The sequence below is a fragment of the Puma concolor genome, chromosome D2 (assembly GCF_028749965.1).
Source record: "Puma concolor isolate L17-30 chromosome D2, mPumCon1.1.hap2, whole genome shotgun sequence".
Taxonomy (NCBI): Eukaryota; Metazoa; Chordata; class Mammalia; order Carnivora; family Felidae; genus Puma; species Puma concolor.
In genome coordinates this window covers 82228963-82247871 of record NC_141677.1, presented here as the reverse complement: position 1 = coordinate 82247871, position 18909 = coordinate 82228963, and the positions used below count along the sequence as shown (strand labels likewise).

At 46.8% G+C, this 18909-nt stretch overlaps 1 protein-coding gene across 4 annotated transcripts in view; it reads right to left on the bottom strand.

Annotated features, from left to right (window-relative positions):
- EDRF1 (erythroid differentiation regulatory factor 1) overlaps positions 1–18909 on the bottom strand; it is a 67653-nt gene that overhangs the window by 26180 nt on the left and 22564 nt on the right. For 2 of the 4 annotated variants that reach the window (XM_086681132.1, XM_025918016.2), the window contains 8 exons: positions 18588–18806; positions 16305–16528; positions 13595–13753; positions 13296–13445; positions 11839–11992; positions 10280–10395; positions 8785–8936; positions 583–1391 (listed from right to left, as the gene is read on the bottom strand). In XM_086681132.1, the coding sequence (XP_086537258.1) occupies positions 1235–1391; positions 8785–8936; positions 10280–10395; positions 11839–11992; positions 13296–13445; positions 13595–13753; positions 16305–16528; positions 18588–18806 (1331 nt within the window). In that variant the 3' untranslated portion in view covers positions 583–1234. Of the gene's footprint in view, positions 1–582; positions 1392–2906; positions 3361–8784; positions 8937–10279; positions 10396–11838; positions 11993–13295; positions 13446–13594; positions 13754–16304; positions 16529–18587; positions 18807–18909 lie in introns of those variants that run through there. The other 2 variants (XM_086681133.1, XM_086681131.1) reach the window with 2 other exon arrangements.

Sequence of the window (18909 nt, the reverse complement as noted above, 5' to 3'; positions counted from 1 at the left end):
AAAGGACAGGGCCAGCGACAGTCCCGTCAAGCTGGGACAGGTGTCAACTCACCACCAAGGAAAACACCTGAATATCTCGGCGCGCTTTCGAGAGAGCACTTTGTAAAGGGCCAGCTTTATTCCAGACAACTTTCCGGTACGGTTCAGATTCCTCTAGAGGGCATGGCCACTGAGCGGAGGGACTACTGGCCAAGGCGCAGGGGCTGTGGGAGGTGCTGAAGGTCAGAGGTGAGCCCGCACTCGGGGCCAGGCCGACGGACGTGGCGGCAGAGCGGGCTCCCGTCTACACGTCCCAGCCGTCAACCCGACGGGAGACGGCATGCCCGATTTCTGTTCCGTTTCCTTGAAACGGAGGCTGTGGTGCCAGGGCAGGTAGGCAGCGCGAGGTGGGCACGGAGAAAGCAGAGCTCACGCGGGTGCCCAGACGAGAGCCGTGCGTGACGGGTGCAAGCAGCGTCCCGTTCTGTGACGATGCGGTGAATGGCAGAGATTTTAATGTTTTAATCTTCACTTTGGAAGATTGATTAAACCAGTTCAAATCAAAACTCAAAGTGCAGAATGTGAAATTCAGGAAAAATAACAGACATTTTAAATAAATAATTTATTTATTCAAAATAGTTTTCTTACCTTATTCACAGTTTCCAGTTTACAATGAAACAAAGAGGGAGCAGAACCTATCCTCGATCAGCTGTCCTAGCCAGTCAGAGAGAAGCGGGCGCTCTCAGAGCGCGCCCCGAACTCCACACCACGGAGCCCGCGACACGGGGGAGGGTGGGCCGCCTTCCGTGCGACCGGGAAGCGCCGTAGAGACAGGATGTTTCTTGAACCCACCTGAACCACTAAAGGCATCTGGATTCAAGTTCCCCTGACCACGGTAACATCATCCAAAATAATTCTATCTTAAACCCATGGAGCCCAACAGACTTGAAACCTGTTTACAAGTGCAGCTGCATCACAGCAAGGGTGTGAACACGGAGGCACCACGCATGTCTCTGAAAAACCAACGCCGGGGGCTCTCAGTCTGGTTCTGCCTCCACTTCAAATGAAGCAAAGAACTCAACCACGATGTGTCCGTGACGGGAAAAGAGAACTGTGTTTCCACTGCTGTGCCTGTCTTTAGTGACAGGAGAGTCTTTCCCTCCTATTTAATGACACGAAGCACCGAATGGACAAACCGGCCCCCAAGAGCAGAAGGCACTGACAGCGTCTCTGCGGACGGAGCTTCAGGCCCGAGTCACTGGCCGCCACTGCCGCCGCGAGCAAGCTGATCCAGCAACTGGATGAGGACGTCGATCCTTTCCAGAAGAGTGGAATTTCTGTTAGCGGTAGCTCTCAAAAGCTGGGAGTAAATCTGCTTGTTGGTTTTGAGGACTACATCCTCTTCAGTATTACTGCCGCGTTAAAACAAAAACAAAATAGAAGTGCACAGTGAGGTCCACCGACGATCCAGAAAGAAACCCAAATAAGCAGTCCCAGACCGTCACTGCCCACAGGGAAGCGGGTGGTCCGTTAAGGCCTATTCCGTGCTTACCTTCTCGCAGTCACTGTTCCCAGGCCTGTTTTTAGATATCTACTTCAATACGTCAATTAAAACCAAGGTTCGTTCTCTTCACAAATATCTGAGTGCCTACTATGTACTGGGAACTGCTCGTGGCCGTGAACAAAACACACCAAGCAGAGTCCCTGTGCTCACGGCATCTGCGGGCTACTGACGTAGCAGTGGGCGGGGGGGGGGGGGGGGGGGGGGGGGGGGGGAGTGCGTTAAACAAGAAGAAAACAGCATGTCCGATGATATGCTACCATGAAAATCCAGCCTGGGGCAGCCTGGGGCCTGGAAAGCTACCCAGGATTTCCTCCCTCCTCCGTGCTGAGCCTGACACCCCTCAGCCCTGTTAACGAGCACACATGTAACGCGACTGTGGGGAGGTCTTCCCTGGAGAACCCTCTGTAGAACCTCATTTCTCTTCTCCCTCTTATTCCAACTTCTTTAATCAGGCAAATCTCTCTTCCTCTCAAAACCACCCATGGCACAGTAAAGTGATTGTTTAAAATGCATTCACTATGTACAGTTTGGGCCTAAGATGGCTAGGTTTTAGTTCTGGGCTGGGGTTGACATTTGCAAAACCTCTGATAATCTTATAAGAAATTTAAACTCCTTTCTGGGGGCTCCTGGGTGGCTCAGTTGGTTAAGCATCCGACTTCGGGTCAGGTCATGATCTCGTAGTCCGTGAGTTCGAGCCCCTCGTCGGGCTCTGTGCTGATGGCTCGGAGCCTGGGGCCTGCTTCCGATTCTGTGTCTCCCTCTCTCTCTGCCCCACCCCCACTCACATAAATGCTCTCTCTCAAATATAAACGTAAAAAAAAAAAGCATTTTTATTGTTTTTTTTTTTAACATAATTTTTTTTTTCAACTTTTTTTTTTTTATTTATTTTTGGGACAGAGACAGACAGAGCATGAACGGGGGAGGGGCAGAGAGAGAGGGAGACACAGAATCGGAAACAGGCTCCAGGCTCTGAGCCATCAGCCCAGAGCCCGACGCGGGGCTCAAACTCACGGACCGCGAGATCGTGACCTGGCTGAAGTCGGACGCTTAACCGAATGCGCCACCCAGGCGCCCCTTTTCACGCATAATTTTCGAGAGACTGAGAGAGAACATGAGCAGGGGAGGGGTAGAGAGAGAAGGAGACAGAGAATCCGAAGTAGGCTCCAGGATCTGAGCTGCCAGCACAGAGCTCCATGCGGGGCTCAAACCCACGAACTATGAGATCATGACCTGAGCCAAAGTCGGACGCTTAACCGACTGAGCCACCCAGGCCCCAGCCCCACTCCCCCCACCAAAAAAGCATTTCTAACAGAACCATATGGTTGTCATAAGAGGAAATTGTCATAAAAGGATTCAAAGAAAATTAAAATTTTTTATTTAGAAGAGTTTTAAATTTATTTTGAGAGAGAGATACAGTGCAAGTGAGGGAGGGGCAGAGAGGGAGGGAGAGAATCTCGAGCAGGCTCCGTGCTGCCCGCGTATAGCCAATGTGGAGCCAATGTGGGGCCAATGTGGGGCATGAAACCACGAGATCAGGACCTGAGCCGAAACCAAGAGTCGACGCTTAACCAACTGAGCCACCCAGACACCCGAAAGAATTAAGATTTTTAACTACTAAGCTCAGTTTTTCTTTTTTTAAAGCACAGGTGGGGTGGGTAGAAAATAATCAACAAAACAGAAACCTACTAGCATTTCCTTTCTTTTCAAGTCTAGCTCTGATCTCCTTTTACTGCAGACAGAAACGCTCCCGGACTCCTGGTGAGGTAGCAGGGCCACAGCACAGGTCTCCCTCCTAGCGATAAAGTCACGTGTATCTCCTGTGCCGGCCAGTGACACACAAGAGACACACTGACTTAGGAACCAGTCTGTTTTGGAGCCCTATCAACATAGTAACTGTATGCACACAAATACCACATTTAACAGTCTTCAATAAATTTTGAAAAAATTAACACAAATTAGAGGAAGAGGACTTCATGCATCTTACCCAAAAACTTTAAGCGGTTTTTTTTGACAGGATATTAATAACCTGAGAAGACGGGTCAGAAGACCCTCCACTAAAATAAAACTACTTAGGCCACACAGAGGAGAGGACAGGTATGTTTACAAAAGGTACCATAGGACGGAACTGTCACCCGTTGGCCAATTACTCAGACCACCAATTTGCGAAAACCCACAAAGAGCTGGTGGTTCTCACACATATTTATGTCGCCACCTTGTGGAAACCAATAAAACATTTCAAAATTTACCCGATGCCGTTAAACAGAAGCGCTAACTTTTTCAACTGCGTGTGTCCCCACATGCACGGTCCCCTCCGCCTTCTCCTCCTCTGGTTCTTCAGAAGGTGGGGTGTCTGCCAACCGCTGCCCAGACCACCACCCCCTGCTGAGAAGCAGGGACAGGGCGGAGAAGGCGCCCGACGCTGAGTGCTCCGCCCCACAAACGCTCTCCTTAAGGCCACGGAGGATTGTCTGAAAGCATTTACTGGAGGCGTTTCTGCTCAGACGGAGACAGCTAGAGCATCATTTCCACCCTTAGGACAAACCCAACAGCACAAAGCAGGACAAACTACCACTTCAGGAGTTCGGGACTGCTGGAATCTATCAAAGGGTTGGGGCTGCTGGGCCACCGAGGCTGCAGACTAAGGACAGGCAGGGAGAGGGACAAGTACTTCCTGGCCTGCGGCAGACGCCGAAACTGCTAAGGATTTAGCTACAACAGTGAACGAGCCGGGAGAGGCCGAGTGAGGGAGCGTGGGGCCCCTAGGAGCTGCAGGTATAGGATGAGGTCACCTGGCCTTGTAGGCTTTTCTTCAAGGACCCCACCAGATGCTCACATAAAAAACCTGGTGAGAGTCCTAAAAAAAAAAAGCCCTTCGTGTGGGCCGGGCAACGGGACCAGCTACGGCTACAAGAGGGGCAGGCAACCCCACCCAGATCCTCCTCTCCAGGGAATGGTCAATGTTTATAGCAGCACTCCCAACAATAGCCAAATTATGGAAAGAGCCCAAATGCCCATCAACTGACGAATGGAGAGAGAAGATGTGGTTTATATATACAACGGAATACTACTTGGCAATGAGAAAGAATGAAATCTGGCCATTTGTAGCAACGTGGAGGGACCTGGAGGGTATTATACGCTAAGTGAAATAAGTCAGGCAGAGAAAGACAGATACCGTATGTTTTCACTCATATATGGATCCTGAGAAAATTAAAAGAAGACCATGGGGGAGGGGAAGGGGGGAAAAAAAGTTACAGAGAGGGAGGGAGGCAAACCATAAGAGACTCTTAAATACTGACAACAAATTGAGGGTTGATGGGGGGTAGGGGAGAGGGGAAAGTGGGCACCTGTTGGGATGAGCACTGGGTGTTGTATGGAAACCAATCTGACAATAAATTGTATTAAAAAAATAAAAACAGGGGCGCCTGGGTGGCTCAGTCGGTTAAGCGGCTGACTTCAGCTCAGGTCACGATCTCACGGTCTGTGAGTTCGAGCCCCGCGTCGGGCTCTGTACTGACCGCTCAGAGCCTGGAGCCTGTTTCAGATTCTGTGTCTGCCTCTCTCTCTGACCCTCCCCCGTTCATGCTCTGTCTCTGTCTCAAAAATAAAGAAACGTTAAAAAAAAAAAAAAAAATTAAAAAAAAAATAAAATCAAGTTGCAAAAAAAGAAAAAAAAAAAAAGCAAGCCTTAATCTGCAGGGTGGAGTCGGAGCGGGTAGGAGGGAGAGGAGGGCAACAAGGCATGTCAGCCTTCGGGCGCTGGTGAGAGTCGATGCAGACAGAGCAGTGAATGGTGGGGGGGAGGTGGGCACACTCTTCCCCTGGGGCAGGGGCAGTGTGAGGCCCAACGCTGAGACTCAGAGGCCTGGCCAACGCCCTTCCCGCCACAACAGACTAGACGCACGGAAGGACAAGTAGGAACGGAACGTGGACTCCAGACTAGAGCTAAGAGGGTGCAGACAGAGCCTCTCTGAAGTACCACACACCTTCCTCACGAAAATGCTAAAACGAAAGGTGGAGTAGACGGTAAGAAAGACGTCAGGAGACCCGCTCCACACTAAGCCCAGGCACTGCTCGAGAACTTGAAGCCTGCGATTCGTGAAAAAGTAACCGTAGTGACAAAAAAAATCTCAATCACAGCTGGGCTCCAGACTAGGAAACTGAACTCAACCCCCCTTCCTAAAGGTGTAAAAACTCCTGAGAGATGAAAATGATGCCCCTCAGTCTGAGATGTCCAGTTTCCCACAAATAAGAGATGGAGAAAGGTAAGGAAACCACACGCGTAAGACAGCAGAACCAGACTCAGATGACACGGATGCTGGAGCTCTCCGACAGGGGATTTAGAAGGACAGGGATCACTATGTCAAAAGGCTCAAATGGAAAACAATACGTAAGAACAGACTGGCTAACTTCAGCAGAGAGGTGGAACCCACACAAAGAACCCAGTAAGAATAGCAGAAATGAACACAGTAAACAGAATGCCTTCAACAAGTTCAACTGTAAGTGACTAAAATCAAGAATCAGCGAACCTGAAGATAGGTTAATAGAAATCACACTGAACCCTTGCTGCCCCGAAAAAGGGTGCAAAGGCAAGGGAACACATAACAGCTATGCAGAAGATCAGTCTAGCACAGGAACAGCTGGAACCACGGAGAAACAGGAGACAATGGAGCAGGAGAAATAAGAACACCGAAGAGGGAAGAAACCATCACAAGGCACCCAGGAACGACAGGTTCAAACTGCTGGGGGAGGGGCGCCTGGGTGGCTCAGTCAGTTGGGGGTCCAACTTCGGCTCAGGTCATGATCTCACCGTCTGTGAGTTTGAGCCCGGCATTGGGCTGTGTGCTGACAGCTCAGAGCCTGGAGCCTGCTTCTGTTTCTGTGTCTCCCTCTCTCTCTGCCCCTCCCCTTCTCATGCTCTATCAAAAATAAACATACATTACAAAAAAATTAAAAAAAAAAAAATCAATACAACCAATGAATTCCTAACCAAACTGACTGGGGGGGGGGGAGGGGGGAGATCAAAGTTGCCAATATCAGGAATGAAAAAAAGCTAGCACTACAAACACCTTTAGACATTAGCAGGATAATAAGTGAATACTGTGAACCTATACATCTGACAATAGACAAAAAGACTTTCATTCACTCAGAAAATTTTACCTATGAAAAGAAGCTAAACTCTTTGTGAAAAATTTTCAATAAAGCCAACTCTAGGTTAAGATACTTTCACTGGTAAATTCTAACAAAGCTTTAGGGAAGAAATAGTTCTACACTTCTAAAAATCAGATGAGGAAACACGGGCACACTGATTTCATGAGGCCAGCAGACTCTACTCCCAAAAGCAGACAAAACCACTAACAGGAGAGAATCATCCCACAAACACACACAAAAACCAAGTATTAGTACACGAAACCCCAGGGATATTAAGAAGAATGATGAATCCCAACCAAGTGTGGTGTATATCAGGGATGCAAAGCTGCTTTAACCTTAAAAAAAAAAACAAAAAACAAAAACTCTCAATGAGCCCCACATTAACACACTGAAGAAGGAAAACAATGTGGTCATTTCAAAGCTTAGACCAGAAGCATCTAACAAAAATTCAACATCCACTAATGATAAAAGTTAGGAACAGAGAGGAACATTCTCAACTTAAAAAAATTTTTTTTAAGTTTATTTGAGACAGAGACAGTGTGAGTGGGGAAGGGGCAAAGGGCGGGGTGGGGGGCAGTGAGAGAGAATCCCAAGCAGGCTCCGTGCCACCAGCTAGAGCAGAGCCCGACACGGGGCTCAAACTCACAAAACTGTGAGATCACATGACCGGAGCTGAAACCAAGGGTCAGACACTTAATTCATTGAACCATCCAGGCACCCCAGAACATTCTCAACCTGACTAAGGGCATTTATAAAAAACCCACAGGTGATGCTACACTTAATGGTAAAAGACAGCACGCTTTCTCCCTGAAATCCTGGGGCTGACCACAAAGAGGCAGCAAAAGAGAATTCTTGAAGTGACAGAGCGGTTCCGGATGGTGATTTTGGCAGGAGACACAGTTCTCTAAGTGTTTGTTAAAGCCTGAAGAACTGTATGCCACAAAAAGTAAATTTTACTATGTATAAATTAAAACAAATATAGATCGGGCTCTGTGCTGACAGCTCAGAGCCTGGAGCCTGCTTCAGATTCTCTGTCTCCCTTTCTCTCTGCCCCTCCCCTGTTCACCTGCTGCCTCTCTCTCAAAGATAAATAAACATTAAAAAAATAATAATAATAAAAAATAAATATAGAGACAAAAATTACCTGTATCTGAAGATTATAAATTGGTAAAATATGCATGGGATAACTGACAATGTATGTGTTAAGATGAATGATTTTTTTCCCCTTATTTTCCAAATTTTGTAATATGGCCAGATTGTACGTATATTTTAAAAGGAAAGACATTATTGGGGCTCCTGAGTGGCTCAGTCGGTTAAGTGTCCGACATCGGCTCAGGTCATGATCTCACAGTCCAGTCTGTGGATTTCAGCCCCGCGTCGGGGCTCCGTGCTGACAGCTCAGAGCCTGGAGTCTGCTTCGGGTTCTGTGTCTCCCTCTCTGCTCCTCCCCTGCTCGTACTCTGTCTCTCTCACTCAAAGATAAATGAACATTAAAAAAAAATTAATAAAAAAAGACATTATTTATGTTACCTTCCTGATCCAATACTCACTGCTAGAATTCCAAGTTAAATTAATAATGCCAATATAAGAAGTCTGGTAAAACAACAGAATCGTATAAGCTGATACAGGTGTAGAAGAACATTTTCTGCCGAGACGTTCACTCTTTCCACCAAGTTCTTGGGCATTACAAGGATCCTGACATTCTGTCATCTGCTTCCTTTCTACTGGTGCATTTGGTGCCGGGTATCAAAACTGTAGTCCTGACTTCCCATTTAAAGACAATGCTCAGAAGGGTTACTAGAAACAGTCGAGGTCTTCATTCCAGGGTCATTCATGTCTCTCAGGGCAAATATTAAAACCAATAGGGTATTTACTCTTGGAAGCAAGGTCTGTTTCTACAGTTTCGCTGTATCATAGGCCACACTGCGAGGAGTCTCATCTGGTTTAACAGGTCACAGCACCACTTAAATCCCTGGTCGCCCACATACAAAACAAGAACAAATACAACCTATCCTTTCCCGGGGTCGGTAGAAATTACCTTTCTACAAAGTAAGGTGCTAGAGAAGAAATTTCCAGAGAACAATTCCATTTACCTCATTTTCTTCTTAGTTGAAGACAGCAGTTTGATGGACTGAAGGAGAAGGAATGACAACCGAGATTCAAATATACTGAGGAGCTTGATCACTTCTTCTCGACTGAGACCAGGCGAAGGATCAGCGGCTGGAGCGCTCTCGTCACTCTTCGGCTACCAACGACAAAAGGTCACTTCACCTCAGCTAGCGGACGATTACGGCTCCGCACCCAGGGATGGGGCTGCGGTGCTGTCCACCCAGTAAACGTTTTAGCCAAAAAACAAAACAAACCAAAAGCAGACCCGAGGTCATTTTCCCCCAGGCACAGCCCGTCGGTGGCAGGGGCCCTGACGAGCCCGTCATCCTGGAGATCATCCGACAGACTAAAAGCCGAGAAAAATGTCTCACACCTAACAGGCACTTACGTAGGAATTAATCCTGAATGGAAACCTACTTCCCCCGAGTGCACACTGACGGAGCAGGAGGAAAACAGATGTTCGACGGGGTGTGACAGAACGGGGCTGGACAGGCTGGCGTGCGATGGGGACTCGGGGAAGCTTTTCGCCCCAGCAGAAGGTGGCGTGAATGCTGGAAAGCCAGGCAAACCAGAGGTGCTTTCCAAGGAGCTTGCTGAAGCCCATTCATCGTTCAACTGCTCCCTGGCAGTTTACCGGAAGTTATAAAAGAGCTACGTGCCTTTCTTAAAAAACAAACACAACAGGAGCGCCTGGGCGGCTCAGTCGGTTCAGTGTCGGACTCTTTTTTTTTAAATTTTTTTTCAACGTTTATTTATTTTTGAGACAGAGAGAGACAGAGCATGAACGGGGGAGGGGCAGAGAGAGAGGGAGACACAGAATCGGAAACAGGCTCCAGGCTCTGAGCTGTCAGCACAGAGCCTGATGCGGGGCTCGAACTCACAGACCGCGAGATCATGACCTGAGCCAAAGTCGGCCGCTTAACCGACTGAGCCACCCAGGCGCCCCCAGTGTTGGACTCTTGACTTGGACTCACACGATCTCATGGTTTGTGAGTTCGAGCCCCGCATCGGGATGCTCTGAATTCACTCTCTCCCTGCCCCTCTGGCACTTGCTCTCTCTCTCTCAAAAAAAACTTAAAAAAAAACCAACAATCAGTAACTTCCTTTAAAACAAACAAAACAAAACCAGAACAATGATAAAAAAGACAACACACACACACACACACACACACACAAAAACCATAAAAGAAAACAGAGACGTTACACTATCAGAGCCTTACTAAGGTCTACGTGGTTAAAGAAAAAAGTATTTAACACAAAGCTATAGTTCCAACTTAAAGAATTTAATAATTCCACCAAGAAAATATAATACATCACTGTTAATGTGTTTTTATGCAAAGCACATGTATGTATGCATACGTTTATATATGCATATACATACACAATATACATACCTCACCCCCATCATACGCCCACCATATACATTCACCATTTAGCTTAAGGCACACAAAAACCAAAGATAAATACTTCTCCATTTACCTGGTCAAATTCCTCTACAAGCTCCTTTCTGATGAGCTGGAATGCGTGTTTAGTTCTCACCATTATATCAAGAGCCCCAGATAGTGTTTTCAATTTTCCAACGTTGCTATTCTGACCTACAGTATGAAGCACAAAATGATCATCCCTTTCAATATAAATCTAGAAACCATTCCAATGTCAATGTATTACTGAACGTTGATTTTCGAATCCCGTAAAGGTAGCTCATGAGAATCTCAACAGGTATTCTAAATCCAGCTTTTAGTAATTATCCCTAGACAAAGCAAAAATCACAACGGTCTCCCTGCTGCACCATTTGGTTCTGTGAGGGTGACAGCCCAACCTCCCTGAAAGACCTGAGTGTTAAGGCAAAGAAACCAGCTGGAAGCAAATGTTTCTATTCTATTCTATTCTCTCTCTCTCTCTCTCTCTCTCCCTCCCTCCCTCTCGCGGGCGCGCGCGCTCTCTCTGTCTCTCTCTCTTTTTGGTACTCAATTTTTAAAGGGAAATTAACCATACTTATCTTATCTCAGCAAATTTGTTCCCACTGTCTACTGTTTTTATGAAAATGACGCCTGCTCTCTCGAAGGAATTCAAACATGGCAGAAAATTCGAAGATGTAAATCAAGAAAGGTCACCCAAAACCCACTCCCAGAGAGTGTGGCGGTTAATCCTGCCGTAGGATGGCAAAAGGTTAACAGACGTACTCTCAGTAAACAGGATTTTTAAAACCGGCTTTGAACCGGCCATGCTTCCACAGATGCGCCAAGTCTAAATCAGAGCCAGGTGAGAGACTTCCTCCCGGCCACCCGCGCCCCGCCCGCAGTGCCGCGACTTCCCTGTGCATCCTTCGGGGGACACTCCACTGGAAGAGTCCTCCACGTGGGTAAGTAGCACGTTTGTTTTAATTTTATACAAGAAAACAACTGAAAGAAAACCAAATGAGCAGCCGTACTTCAAATGAACGTGTGTCTCTACCGCACAAGAGCTAGGTCTCCAGGGACCCCTCTGCACAAGGGAGCAGGTGGGCGCGAGCGAGAGAACGCGGCAGACGCCCTCTGTGTGCAGCGGCAGCTTGCTCCCTGCTGTGGCTGAGCCCGGACAGAGCGGGCGCGCTCGCTCTCGTCCAGCCCTTCCCTTCCCACAGATCTGTGCCCTGCGCGGGCCTACAGTTCTGCTGCCACAATCCACCGCTGCCCGTACCCACCGTGTGTCAAGGGGTTCACTGCTCCGTCACCACCGCTTCTCCCTTCCTAAGTCGTTCATGAGGATTTAATCTCTGATGGTCTCAACTGACTTGCCCCATTTTTTCAAATAAGGGAGCGGGGGCTACGTTTCACTATTTCTATGAAATAAATAGGTCACTGAACGTAATCAAATCCGTTTTCTAAACTTCAAAAAGCGTAGAGACTTCTGGCCCCTACCCAAAGTCACCAACTACGGCAAATTAAAAAGAAAACGTTATTTATAATCAAGAGAGATCTCCGGGTCTGCCTCACTCTAAGAGGATCCCACACTAAGTCGATGCCCACAAACACGGGAAATGAAAACGTAAGACTTACTGGTCATCTGAAACTCTGCAAACGCCACTCTTTCTAACTGCACTCTAAGTAGTTCACAAGGAGCATCTTTCAGAAGCTGAAAAAGCTTAACAGCTTTGCTATAATGAAGATCTGCGAGCACCCGGTGCTGCTTCCTAAGATGTTCATCACCAACCTAGAATCAAAAACAATCCTAAGCCTTGAGTTATTTCACAGTATTTCAGTTATCTCACAATAACTACTTAACTAAGTCTCTGGATCACTAAACGTTAGTGTTGTTTCTCTAGAAGTCTTCAACGGTGTTAGCTCTTACGTTTAGGTGTTTAATTCGCTTTTGGTTAATTTTTGTATACGATGTGAGGTAGGAGTCCAAGTTCATTCTTCTGGCATGTGGACATCCAGCTGTGCCAGCACCATGTGCTGAAAAGAAAATTCTTTCCCCATCGCGTGGTCTTGGAACGCTAAGGCTTGCTTCTGCCTTGGGGATATTAGGCCACCTGGACACGCCTGAATTTTGATTAGGACCTCCCGGGGCAAGGGCTAGAGAGTCCAGGGACAGTGGAACATGAAGAGAAATCCTCTGTGGTTAAGCTGGACCTCAAAAGGACAATATTCTCAGGCTGAGGGTACCCAGAACGCAGCCTATGCCCAAGGGACTGCAAGATAAATTATCTTGGTCCTGAGCAAAAAAAAAACAAAACAAACAAATTTTAAAAAAAGGGGGGGGGAGGGGAAACAACCAAACAAAAAACATCCCTGAGAAACTTCCAACACAAGATTCCTGGTAGAAGCCACACAACCTCTCTGGAGGAATGCACCATCAACCTGGGCTGCAACGGATTCTTAAGACACACATGCATCTGAGTACCGGGATTCATGTACCAGGCTGTTCACAGCTATCAATAATTAATGAAAAATAATAAATAATTAACAATCACAGATTATTCCTAATAGCCTCAAACTGAAACGACCCAAAAGTTCAGGAATCACAGAGAGGATAAACAAACTGCGGTACAGTCATTAAATGAGCGCTACTGAACTAGAAAATGCACTGACCAGAAGGAATCTCACTAACACAATGTCCAGGGAAAGGCAATAAACCACAGAAGACTGTGTACAGTATGATTTGATCTATAAAGTTCACAACCAGGTAAAATGTAAACACACTGTTTTAAGTGGTCCAACAGGGTACATAACGGAAAAGTCCAGGACGGCAGTTACTCTGGGTGGGTGTGGAGGGAGACTCAGCAGGGAGGGGGAGCACACAGAGGAGACCTAACTGGGTCAACTAATACCCACTCAACTTATAAGAGGAAAAAATGCAGCGCAGGCAAGAGGGAAAAATTACCTACACTCCAAATTATTTTAAAGCAGCCAACAGAACACACGGCATCACAAACACACACTGAAATGTAAGACCAACACCCAGAACGCTTCTAAATGGACTTGGCATCGAACTGAGGTTGGAAAGGCAGTACCTGATTTCTCAGACAACTGTGGTACATGGACGCCAGCCTGTGATGGATGGTCGCAGCTCGATACTGACAAAGAGGCTGTCGAGCGGACACGGAGTCCACGTCACAGTGTTTCAGGGACTTCATCATAGCCTCACTGACTTCTTTTTCGATCTGGGTTTTTTTTTAAGGGGGAGGAGAAAACAATGACAAGCCTATAATCTTAAAAGTATTTAAATACTGCTTGTTAAGGAAAATATGTTCAGTATCTGTTAAAGACTGAAAGTTGCAGACTTCTTTCATAGCCCAGTAAGTATTATTACCTGCTCTTGAGCTTTTCTAGATAATGGCGCGTAGTCTTGCTGGAGAGTTGCCATAGTAAAGTAAGTAGTGGACAGTTCCCAATTCACTGAATCCCAAACAGCTGGGTGTAGGTCTCGCGTTCCCAGGGACCTTAGCGCTTTCAAATAGTAATCAACAGCCTGTGCAGGGAGGGAAAGACACAGTTCTCACTCAGTTTAAATCTATGCCAGCAGCAGATTAAAAATAAAACATCCTTGGGGCGCCTGGGTGGCTCCGTCGGTTGGGCGGCCGACTTCGGCTCAGGTCACGATCTCGCGGTCCGGGAGTTGGAGCCCCGCGTCGGGCTCTGGGCTGACGGCTCGGAGCCTGTTTCGGATTCTATGTCTCCCTCTCTCTGACCCTCCCCCGTTCATGCTCTGTCTCTCTCTGTCTCAAAAATAAATAAGCGTTAAAAAAAAAAAAAATTAAAAAAATAAAATCAAATAAAATGTCCTTTAAAGTCACCCAGAAGTTCCGATTCTGTGTCTCCCTCTCTCTCTGCTCCTCCCCCGTTCATGCTCTGTCTCTCTCTGTCCCAAAAATAAATAAACGTTGAAAAAAAAAAAATTAAAAAAAAAAAAAAAAAAAAAAAATGGGGCGCCTGGGTGGCGCAGTCGGTTAAGCGTCCGACTTCAGCCAGGTCACGATCTCGCGGTCCGTGAGTTCGAGCCCCACATCGGGCTCTGGGCTGATGGCTCGGAGCCTGGAGCCTGTTTCCGATTCTGTGTCTCCCTCTCTCTCTGCTCCTCCCCCGTTCATGCTCTGTCTCTCTCTGTCCCAAAAATAAATAAACGTTGAAAAAAAAAAAATTTAAAAAAAAAAAAAAAAAAAAAAAAATGGGGCGCCTGGGTGGCGCAGTCGGTTAAGCGTCCGACTTCAGCCAGGTCACGATCTCGCGGTCCGTGAGTTCGAGCCCCACATCGGGCTCTGGGCTGATGGCTCGGAGCCTGGAGCCTGTTTCCGATTCTGTGTCTCCCTCTCTCTCTGCTCCTCCCCCGTTCATGCTCTGTCTCTCTCTGTCCCAAAAATAAATAAACGTTGAAAAAAAAAAAAAAATTTAAAAAAAATAAAGTCACCCAGAAGTTGATTTGATCTGGGGACAATTTACAGAAGGGCAATATTATGAAAGGAAAAAACGATCTATGAAACGGTTTCAATGAAGAAAAGCTACTCAAAGTGGCTGGCCGCATGCCAGTCCACGTTTCCATGGCAAGTCCCTAAGCCTTGGTGCTTTCTGACTTCTGCTCATGCATGAGGATGCATTTTCTTCCTTTGGTTTTTCTTTTTTTTTATAGTTTTTTTTTTTTTAAACGTTTGTGTATTTTCGAGACAGAAAGAGAGAGAGAGACAGAGCATGAGCAGGGGAGGGGCAGAGAGAGGGGGAGACACAAAACCCAAAGCAGGCTCCAGGCTCTGAGGTGTCAGCACAGGGCCCGACGGGGCTCAAACTCCCAAACCAAGAGATTATGACCTGAGCTGAAGTCGGACGCTCAACCGGCTAAGCCACCCAGGTGCCCCTGGTTTTTCTCCTTCTTAAATGAAAATTTGTTTGTATAACTAGTAAACGAGAAAAAATAACTAGAAGAGTCTAAGGATAAAAAATCGCTGCTACCTGACTATAAAAAAGCAACCCCCCACGCCCCCTGCCTGAAAGGCATGCTCATTACATTTAAGCAAATAAAATCACATTTAATTCCACCGCCCGGCAATAATCTCTACATGTCTTGTAACTATCTACTCTCTGTGTATCTGTAAAGTGGGAAAAAAAACCCTGAAATACAGTCACTTTCCCTTTACAACCTCGCATGCCGTGACCATGCTTCACTAGCATGCTCTGAGAGCTCTGAAGTACTTGTTAAGGGAGCACGCCTGTTCCTTCCCCCTCTCCTACGCTGCAGGTAATTTGACAGACAAAAGAAACTCAATTTTTAAATTTCATAAAAATGTAAAATTTGAAATTTCTTAAATCTTAACCATTTTTTTTTTTTTTTAACGTGCACCCATTTTTTGTTCAAGATTATTTGCCTTTTTTTCTATTGGGGCAGTTTATTCTCAATGATTATCTTATTTTTGAGGTAAGTACCATGCCCAGTGTGGGGCTCAAACTCACAGCCCCAACATCAAGAGTAGTGTGCTTTACCGACTTAGCCAGTCAGGCGCCCCTATTTTCAACGGTTCTTAACTCTTCCCTATATATGAAGGATTTATTAACCTGTGATCCGTCATAGGTTACAAATGTTTTCACGAGACTGTGGTGTGCTTTTCAATTCTGCTTTCTGTTATACATTTAAAAACCGTTCTTTTTACACGTTTACACGTGTCCATCGTTTACTCTGTTTCCTGCTTATTGTGTCGTGCGAGGCAAGTCCCGTCCCGTCTCCTCACGAAGGCTCTTCCTTCATCTTCTCCTGGCACTTTCCCAGTTTCCCTTCGTGTCAGCCTTTACCCCGCCTGCCACCTGATGTCTTCTCTGGTTATGCCAACACAACCCACCGATCGTCTTTTCAACACGCCAGCTTCTATACTAAATTCTCCCCATCCTAGGGTCGGTTTCTAAGCGTCGTGACCGTCTCGTCACACACCATCGCCACAGCTCTCGTTAGACGTATGGTCTTTCCCTGGAGCCACGGCAAAGCCGAGGGCCGATTCGGTGGAAGTGGACGACGTCCGACATGGAAGCGGGTGTGTTACCTTATTATAATACAAGCCTTCTTCCGGTGAAAACTCCCGCTTAAATTCATCACCGGCACCGCAGTGCGCCTGCGCACAAATTCGCATGAGTCTCCCCGTGTTGCACAACAAAAGGGCAGCGTTTGTAGCATCATCGATTGACTCGAAGTTGTGAATTCCTTTTTCAAAACAAGAAAAGCTTTTTTTCCACAGCTGCTGCTCCGCAGTAGACACACTCTTGCTCACTTCACACAAAAGAGAAAAAAACCACACGTAAGCGGACATCAGTGTAAACCCCATGTGTCCCAGGGAAGGACGAGGGGAGGAGGGCAGGGACAGGACGGCTAAGGAAGCAGCCAAGTGGAGTCACCACAGCGAGCGGCTGAGCTGCTATCGTCGTCCTCACTCGCCTCAAATTCACGGTGAGGCCCTACCCCCCAGTGTGGCTGTATTGGGAGGCGGGGCCTTTAAAGAGGCAACTACAGCTCGAGGAGGATAGGATGGGCCCTAATTCAACATGACTGGTGGTTTTCGAGGAGAGACAGACACCAGGGCTTGCACAGAGAGACATGGCTAAAAGGTGGCCATCTGCAGGCCACAGAGAGGAGCCTCAGAAAAACCCAACCTTGCTGGCACCTTGATAATGAACTTCCAGCTTCCAGCTTGCGAGAAATACAATTTTTGTTGTTTAAGCCACCCGATCTATGCTATTTTGTTATGGCAGCCTGAGCAGACTAACACAATATGAAAACGTGGCCCTTCTTCACTCTTAATAAAACAAGCCAATAAAATGATCTGACAAAGCACGATGTTATGAAGATTCAAAACACACGGTCCCATGGAGTTATGAGAGGCGTAATGTGTGTTGTATCCAACCCTCCTAGGTTTCTATCGCTTTGATGCTCCTTCACCACCAACTTCCTCCTCCAAACGCACCTTAAAAGCACAGGTTCTTACTTCTCAATCAAAAATACGCATGTGGGTTCCTGGGTGGCTCGATCAGTTAAGACGGCTGATTTCGGCTCAGGTCATGATCTTACGGCTCCTGGGATAAGCCCTGTGTCAGCTCCGCACGGACAGCCGGGAGCCTGCTTGGGATTCTCTTTCCCTCTCTCTCTGCCCCTCCCCCTGCTAGCTCTCTCTCAAAATAAACATTAAAATATATACATATGATAACATTTTCCTTTTAAAATTTTAAAGTTATTTTTACAAGTGCAAGTCGGGGGGAGGGAGTGGTGGGGGGGGAGGAATCCCAAACAGACTCGGCACCAACAGCGACACAGGGCTTGAACTCATGAACCATGAGATCATGACCTGAGCTGAAATCAAGAGTTGGACGCTTAACCAACTGAGCCACCCAAACCTCCCAATACGGCAACACTGTAAAAAGCATGAACCTTTGTATCTCTAGTGCCAAGCACAGTCCACAGACCACCGCACGCATGCGCACACACACACTCACACTCTCTCTCGCTCTCGGATTACCTGCTGTCCTCATTCCTCTCAGCTCTTTGCCTCCTCACACCGGGTCCAGTCTTTACATTTCCATCATTCTCATGGCTCCAACTATCCCCCACCTTCCATCTGAGCGATTCCCCAACCTGCGTCTTGCTATCCCAAATAGCTCTAAGTCCAGTTTCTAACCAACAACTGAGCGAGACCTTCTGCTCACATGTCCGCTGGTATCTCAAACGCGATATGGGCCCAGCTGAATCCACTATCCTGTGCCTGAATCACACAAGGCCCCTGCATTACTAACTCTCGCCACCCACTGGACCGTGCCACCTCTGGCTCCTTCTCTAGGCTGCCTACTCTGTGTGGACAGCACCCCCTTTCCCATATCTGCCTGCCGACATCCTGTGTATCACGTACCAACCTGCTCGAACCACACCTTCTCCCCAAAAGCCCTCCAAGAACCTCACATCTTCAATGAACCTCTGTCCCCACTCTTCTGGACTGTACTTGTGCTCATGGCATTTTCCAAAGATTTACATTTCTATCTGGCTTCCTGACACGGAAGAGAAACTAGGTTTCAGTTACATACCCAGCAGAGAGCCTAGCATCGCTGGCTGTGTGCTTCACTTTTGAACGGATCAGATGCAGAATGGAGGACATGGAAATGAGGACTCTCAAAGGGCAATGGCTTTTTGTTTATTTCTCGAGAACTTAAGAATAAAAGATTCTTTAAGAGAGCACCCCTTTATACATAAAATCAAATGCCACAATTCTTTGCCCAAACCACAAAACCAGCATGATTTTCTACCAGAATAGGCAATAAAGAGAGGACTCCAAGGAGATACTCACCTACTCTCTCACTCTGCAGTGCAGCTGCCTGATTCATGTAAAACACACCGATTTCATTTCTGATATTACCCATTCTCTTCAATACTTGTACATAGTGTTCTGGGTTTTGGCTTTTTAAGTCACTAAATTGCAAGATTTCATTAGCAGCTTCGTAACACTTACAACTAACTGAAAGCTGACTCTCTAAGTCTGTAGACAAATCAGTTGCCCATGCAAATCCTTAAAAAAAAAAAAAAAAAAATCACCGTGAGTCACATGAACCCTTCTTCCTTAGTATCTACATAATCTCACATTTTTAAGACCACAAAATAAATTTAATACT